This window comes from Festucalex cinctus, chromosome 3, assembly GCF_051991245.1.
Source record: "Festucalex cinctus isolate MCC-2025b chromosome 3, RoL_Fcin_1.0, whole genome shotgun sequence".
In the NCBI taxonomy this organism is placed as follows: Eukaryota; Metazoa; Chordata; class Actinopteri; order Syngnathiformes; family Syngnathidae; genus Festucalex; species Festucalex cinctus.
The window spans coordinates 17173698-17181686 of record NC_135413.1 but is presented as its reverse complement, the minus strand read 5'-3'; the positions used below and the strand labels follow the sequence as shown (position 1 = coordinate 17181686).

At 35.5% G+C, this 7989-nt stretch overlaps 1 protein-coding gene across 1 annotated transcript; it reads right to left on the bottom strand.

Moving 5' to 3' along the window:
- Nucleotides 1-515: 515 nt before the first annotated feature.
- cfdp1 (craniofacial development protein 1) lies at nucleotides 516-7989 on the bottom strand. The gene is made up of 7 exons (XM_077518040.1): nucleotides 7754-7989; nucleotides 7132-7258; nucleotides 6201-6423; nucleotides 4102-4208; nucleotides 3787-3912; nucleotides 2264-2422; nucleotides 516-727 (listed from the first exon to the last, which is right to left on the bottom strand). Exons 1-7 carry the CDS (start codon nucleotides 7896-7898, stop codon nucleotides 631-633), a joined length of 984 nt encoding a protein of 327 aa, XP_077374166.1. The 5' UTR covers nucleotides 7899-7989; the 3' UTR covers nucleotides 516-630.

Here is a 7989-nt window from a genome sequence, read left to right as displayed (position 1 = left end):
CTGCTATTAACTAACTGAGAAACATAACAGCATAAAATAACATAAGAGTTGACTTGACATTGTGCTTGTAGATTTTCCATTGCCGTAAACCAGATTAACACTCAAAAACAGCCTTTCACCTTCACTGAATAAAGGCTGTAGAAAAGAGAGAAACACTTGGCCTAACTCATTCACTGCCAGTCATTATAGAAAATTTTTACATTTCCAATACTCACGTGATATTACATTCAATAATTATATATAAACCGAATCTACCAAATAACAGAATAGATTCCCTACTTTTTGTCCCGTCGCGTTCTTTTATAATTGACAGCAGAAAAATGTAGGTTTGCCAAAATACAGCCATTTCTCCCATGGACTCTGAAACTGTGTTTATTTCCTATAAAATGGGGCAATGATGTCATCTACCGGTGGTTGGGCATCAGTAAAGTTGTTTCCAAGTTTGATATTTACAGTGGAGCATGCTCAGATTCGCCCCCATTTAGCACCGCTCTAAAAAATACAATTGACAAGTATACTTGTCAAAGGCAGTGAATTTAATGTCAGACAATTAAACATTTGAATAATGACATTTACTCGAGACACAGAAACATTGGAGCTCAATTTACAGAGGAATTTATAGCCCGTTTGTTAAGAGGAAGGTTTCATGTTTTTTAGACGCACTTCTTTCTCCATCTCAAACTGCCTGTGATCAACACGCTCCAGGAAGTTCTTCCGCTCCACATACCTGAAAAGGGGAAGAAAAAAAAAAAAAAAAAAAAGGATAAGAAAAGTTCATGAGAGCAATTTTCCACAGAGAAATGACAATGTACAGTGTTAAATGCCTTGACAACGTAGTCAGTATTTTGCCTATAATATATATATTTTTTATATAATATAGTTTCATTATTTTTCATGTACAATTAGTACCTTTAAAAACACATTTTGCAACTTGCTGTCGACTGAAAATGACATCACAGGGGCTCAAGTAACCAATCACAGCTCAGCTTGTGAATGTCACATGACCAAACCTAGAAAACAGGTGAGCTGTGATTGGTTACCTGAGCCCTTGTGATGTCATTTTCAGTCAACAGCAAGTTGCAAAATGTGTTTTTAAAAGGTACTAATTGTACATGAAAAATAATGAAAATATCAAATTAAAGACAAAATATAAATGTTTGACTGCCAAAAATGGCTAAATAAGTAAAGTATCCCTTTAACAACTCTAATTTTAGTCAATAAATTCACCGTCTCATATTAAATCATGGTTCATTTGTCTATAAGACAAAAACTTTAATGTACAATAAATATTATTTATTGTAATAAAATAAAATTAAATTAATGACTTGACTATTTGTACGTGAAAAATAATGAAAGTACCACATTAACTCATTTGCGACCAAAAATGTAGAATACGTTCTATTTTAAATGTATTTGTACATATTTATAAGTTTTGTTTTGTGCTAGAGCAGACAGAAGGCTTTGACGCAGCCTTTCATCTGCAGAGAACAGTTGGAAAAAAAAATGCTAGTAATTACAAAAACGGCCAGCAGGTGGCAACAGAGTATGAGGTCAACCAGGGCCATGATGAAAACAAGCTGTTTTCCCAACAATTCTTAGCAGATTTGTGATAAATGATTAAACTTAGCTATATTTGAATGCTAATTGCTGCAAAACAGATTTAAATATATTTTTTTCTGATGAAATAAGAGAATCGAATCATTCTTTTGCTAGGTTCCATGTTTTTATAGCAATAGAGCATAATATTCTGCGGGCCTTGCAAAATCAGTCAAAATCCAGTCAAATCCAGTCAAACAGCCGGGAGCGAAGACGGTTGTTTCAGTGAAGATGGCTGGGAGTGAATGAGTTCATTATAGACAAAATATTGACTTTTTATTGCTATAATGGGCTAAATAAATTTTGTATCCCTTTAATGGAGCAGGGCTTGTGAGAATAAAGAAGAACAACAAAATAAGGTAAAATAAATATTGTTTTCAGGATTGGGGTGGGTTATGACGTCTCGATTTGGGCCTATGTATCAAGGATTATGGATCAGTTTAAATACCTCAGCATAAATAAAAACATAACATTGTTGAAGTTCCTTGTACATAATTCAACCTTCGTAACTGTAATTTTCAGACAGTTAATGTAAAATAATTCGACAACCCCACAAATGTTAAACATTCAATTGATAAATGATCAACACACAAAATAGGAAAATGGGATTTGAATATTTCATAGTTACAACAAAAATTAGGGATTACACACCATCACAGTCACTTACCCATCTCGACCCCTGTTGTGGATTGCCAGCTCCTCAACGATCCCCTCCTCGTATTTAAAAGCATCCCAGTCCATCTTTGACTTCTCCAGTGTGCTCATTTTTTGTTTCTTTCCCCCGATACGATTTAGTAAACTGGACATCCCTGCTGGTCGCTTGGAACTGATAACACAAAACGGAGAAATTGCACTTTAGAGTTGATACAAGTATATGTAAAGAAATAAGTCATTTTGAGGGGTTGAAGGGTTCACAAAATCCACAGTTTGGTTTGTATCGGTTTTATGGTCACAGATTTTGGTTAGGTCGGTATACTGCATGTTGACTCTTGGGAAAATCACAGAGCTATGTTACACCATCTATATTAATTATTATGCTGTTAGTGTATTAATATTATAACAATTATTTCTATTAATCAGAAATGTATCCGTGTCCTGATTTGCTCATTTTACCGCCGACAGTGAATGAATTTGAAACTTAATATTAGACTAAGTGCAATTTCTGGAGAAATTGTGTGGGAACGCTGAAAGCACATTGCGAGATAAATTATGAAATTATAACCTCCTGGTTACTGGACAATGCGCTTTACCAGTTTACCAGACACGTGGTAATGATGATTTTATATATATGGAAGTGGGCATGGAAAGTGAAACTTATAAATTAACTTCAATGACTGTCCCATTGAAAATGAATGGGGAAAAGTTGATATAAAATGTTATATTGTGCAAATACTGTAAGTAATGTGAAATCAGACTATATATACCCCGGGAGGCGTGAATTTTTTAAGCTAGTTGAAATTTGAACAATGTAAATTGGAAGTATTATGTGGGAGTTGTTAAGCGGCAAAAAAGTGTGGCGATTAAAAATCACAATAACATTGTTAATGCTGAAGCATTCCCGCAATGTTGTATTTCTAAGGAAAAAATATACAGGTGATGTATGTACTGTATTTCCGAGAAAATACATCAGATTTGGCCTAAACAGTAAATGGAGAATATTTACGAGACATTCATTCGATTACATGAAAACGTATTGTGTGTGTATTATTAACAGGCGTGTTGTATGTAAAAGCTTTCTTTTAAGTTACCGATGTCTTACAGTACCCAAGTAGAATTGTGTGTTACATTGTTGCCAGCCGTGGAATGTGTTTCAGTTTTCAAACACTTTGGTTTTGTAAAACTACAGTAAATAGTCCTCGCGGCCAACACCATGAATACTGGATGTGTTAGCCTACAAGCTACTTGGTAGAGTAGCTAGCTACAGAGACCATTGATGTGTGTTTGGCTGAATAAGTTCATTATACTGATTTCTGTAGAGATTTTCATGTTTGTTACAAACATGCAGCTATGATACAAGCAGCCACGGGTCATTTTATAATCGAGACTTTTACATAGATACCATTGGGGGACTCTATGTATGGCCACTTGCCTGAATTGTACGTGTGAACAAATGCCCAAATTACCACTCATAAGTGCACAGTACTAATAACATAAATATTTGACTGTAATTGTTTGCGTGGTTATTCATACCCGGGGCCAGGACAGGTTGATTGGCTGGAAGATGTGGGATTTTCTTCAACTATCTTCTCTTTTGTACATTGGCTCTTTAGGTGTAGCTTTGCTTCTCTGGAATCTGCTAATACTTCTTTATTAACCCTAACAAAACAAGAGACAGTGAACATGCCAATCAAAGGCAGCAGAAAACAAATTTGGATTTATAATAAGGGCAAGACTAACAACACAACTTGGAAACAGGAAATACATCCATGTTAAAATAAATAAATAAAAATAAAAATAAAAACTAAATATCCCTCGTGAGATTAATGAGATAATGACATATTGTACCTGACTTCTTCTCCAGCAAAATCAAAAACTTTAACTATGGTGACTTTTGCTGGATCCGATTCCTGTGATTCAGTTCTCATACAAACACCAGAAGCAGAAGAAGGAGCCTGAGGAATAAGAAAAACCGTTTCTTAGAAACTCAAGAAACACATACAATTACTGTTCTAACCTTGCCAGCGAGCTGAATTCTCACAGGATTTGCGAGTTCACAAACCCTCGAGAATCCATCTGGTACCTAGCCCGCTGATTTTTACCGATCCGAACCACCAATCACAAAGCAAAATTGTGTTCGGGGGCGGGATATGCGGCTGTGACGAAAACAAGAAGCGCCAAGGCCGTAGGAAACAAACTAACCTAACACATGGCTGCAATTAATTCTGTTCTTGCAGAATTACTCAGTTTCCTTGTTGAATGAAGAACAGCTAGAGGAGCTTCATGCATTTTTAGCTGGTAAAGATGTTTTCGCTTTCTTTTCTTTTTCTACCTATGATGACAACAAAGGTGACATTTTCTTCTGTTGCTGTGATTGGTCAAAACAAAAGTTTGGTAGATGTGCATAAGTTGCCGCATTGCCCAATCAGCTTGAAATATTGTACAGAATGGCCCGCCTTTCTCGAGCAGATCACATTAGAGTGGTCCCAGATTGTGGAGAACACCTTTGAGTGATTCACAATTATCAGTCGGGCTATTGCTAGGTTAAAAAAACACCTCCACAACATAGGCATTAATTGGAACGTTAGGTCATTCTTTACTTCTTTTTACAATTAATTTCTGCTACTTTCTTCAACTTGTGGGAAAAAAAGTAGAAAATGTTCAACTGATTGGCTGCTGTCACACACATTTCCACCACATCTGATCAAGGAAACTACTCACAGCTGATCACCATAATCGACCTAAAATCACAATCACAAATCTCAATCAAATAATCGACCAGCACAAATTGAAACCCAGAGCTTTTAATTGTGACTAGGAGTGTGACGATATAGCGGTATTGCGTAAATCGTGATACTTTGTCTCCCGATAGATTATCAAGTCTAAGTATTGTGATATTTGTAGTTAATATACAGACACTATAATGGCTCCTTTGTTCATGACTTATTGAGCAATTACTTGGCAGGCCACTAGGGGGAGCACCTCATAAGAGTGGTGGGGAAATGTAAGGAAGTCCTCAGGCGAAGAAGACTCATGAGCTTAATTTATTATATATATATAATTATTATTATTTTATTTATATATATTATATATTTTTATTATTTATTTATTATTATTTATACTATTATGATTATTTTATGTTTAGTTTGATCATAGATTATCGTGGATTTATTACCTGAACAATATATCGATAATCGCGGTATCGTCATATCGTGAGATAGTCGTTATCGTGAGCCTTGTATCGCATATCATATCGTGAGGTAGCCAGAGGTCCCCGCCCCTAATTGTGGCTGAGGCAAACAGGGTAACCACTACACCACCAGGATGCCGTTTACTAGAGTTGGGTATCGCCAACAACCTCACAATACTATACGATGCGCATCACGACACAGGGGTCACGATATGATACGTATTGCGATACACGTGTATCCCGATACATGGCCTTCAAGGCGATACCTAATATAACATTACTTTACATACAATTTTATGAAAACAGTGATATAGATATCCAAATGATATATTTATTATGCTGGATGGCAAAAATGTTTTCTTCTTCTTTCGTCAGGTACATTTTATGAATCCTTTTAAGTACCCCACTCCTCAATAGACTTTTACCAGAGAATTGTGAACACACCCTGCGGTCTCCCATGTTCTAGCTACAGGTAATGTAACATACTATCATACTGCGAGATAAGAAAAAGGAAAAATCCGATACTTTTCTCACTGGACCTATACAATGTTACAATGTTTTTTTCTTTGTTTACAGCTCAAGCTCACTTTTAGTGTTCTTCCAAGTTTAAATAAAACAACAAGCCTTAAGAGTAGCTTGAGACTTGCACAGCAGAGATTATCCCTATTGCTGACCCAGCATTGAAGAGCTTAGTTTATGATTTGATTTCAAAACAATAAACAGCTGGCGTCTTTAAATTTCATGATTACTTATTTACCTCCGGTGTGGTGTTAGATAGCGGCGCAGCCATCGATGCTTTGGGTCTGGGGGCAACATCAGACAAGAAACGAGCCCACAGGTCATCAGATTGCTTCTTTTGAGCAGCTTCGTCATTATTCTGTAATTGTGTCGGCTTTTCCTCATCTTCCTTTAGCGACTGTGCCTCTTTAGTGCCACCTCCGTTTTTTTCCTCCTTGTCGACTTTCAGTCTTGGCCTCTTCCTGTGAAGGATAATATTTAATTTAAAATGGGACTGTATATTCATATATGCAACCTATAAAATGGAGGATGGAAGCCTAGCCTAGTAGATAATAAGGTATTGTAAACAGACGTGACTATATGTACACATTGATTGTAATAAAGTAAAAAAAAAAAAAAGTGATTTCACACCCATCATTCTTAATGTATGGCAGCTTTTATACATTAATAGAAAGCCCATATTGATAAATATTTGCAATTATTAACAGAGAAATAGTCTTAGGTCTTGGAGTTCATCTTGTGAAAAAAAGGGGAGCAAATATACAAACATCAAATATAGCAATAGAGCAAATATACAAAATCTTCAGTTTATATTTTTCCTCACACTGCAATACCTTTAATACACTGGTGGTGCAATCATTTTTGAAGAATGTCTGAGCAAAATAGTCTGTGTCTACTTTCAGTACTAGTGAGAAATGGAAGCAACAACTTAAGTGTTGTGTTTATAATAATGAGTAATGAAATATTTGATAAGTAAACAAATGGAAATATAATGGTAATATACTTATTCATAAATTACAATAACAATTTATTTATAAATAAAATAAAACTACACACGTATCAAATCGTAGGTCAGCAATAAAGATGTGAATCAAATTTTAACGTTGATGGATCGTAAGTCCAACTAACAACAACAACAAATTCGAACTTGCCCTGGCAACTCAACCAACCTCAAACTGCTGTCTTTTTTCTTGACCCTCCTCTTGGTCACGCTGCCAGGATGTGGCACATCATCATTTTCATCCAAAGGGTCTTCCTTTTCACACTCATTGATATCATCCTCGCTAACATTATCATCTAAGGAGAAACAACGAAATAAAAATAAAAGGTTACCTAAATATTTAACATTGTGCAGAAAGAATGCATTGAAACTACAAATGCACTTTTAGAATCCTTTCAGATTCAGATGCAGGACTTTAAAAAAAAAAAAAAATATATATATATATATATATATATATATATATATATATATATATATATATATATATATATTATTCTTTTTCTGACGCCATTTAGTCACTTGATGGTCAAATGTACATATCCAGTTCCAATTAAAGACTTGGAAGCTTTTAATACCTTTGGCGTTGAAAATCTTTAGGTTTTATTGATCACCGAACAAGCCCATTTAATTAAGGCCAATGACGGCTGCATAAACACATGAATGCTTACAATCTATGATGTAATCTAAGTGTTTACGAGGTATAGTGTAACGAAGACCAAACGATATACATAAATGCTCAAATACACAGACGGCGTGTTTACATCGTGGTGGAGGCTGCGGGCTGTACTCACCTGATGGTACGTAATCTGCGTCTTCACTCGATAAATAATCATCAGAGTCATTGTCAGAATAGTTCATCGCGGCTTCTGTTTGACGGATGGGAAGATGTAACGAAAAGGCGATACAAGTGTAATTATGTGTTTCGAGTACAATCATATACAATAATTGCAGAATGATTCTTCGTTCATTCTCTACACAATAACGAAAACGTGAATACAGCGCATGCGCTTCGGTTCTTCTTCTTCTG

Bases quoted from the DNA above. Each gene is read 5' to 3' on its own strand.
- cfdp1 (XM_077518040.1), bottom strand. From the start codon at position 7,898: ATGATTGTACTCGAAACACATAATTACACTTGTATCGCCTTTTCGTTA. The intron at 3,913-4,101 runs GTACAATATGTC...TTGTTTTGTTAG, and splicing joins TTTGCTGGAGAAGAAGTCAG to GGTTAATAAAGAAGTATTAG. The intron at 728-2,263 runs GTAAGTGACTGT...TCCCCTTTTCAG, and splicing joins CACAACAGGGGTCGAGATGG to GTATGTGGAGCGGAAGAACT.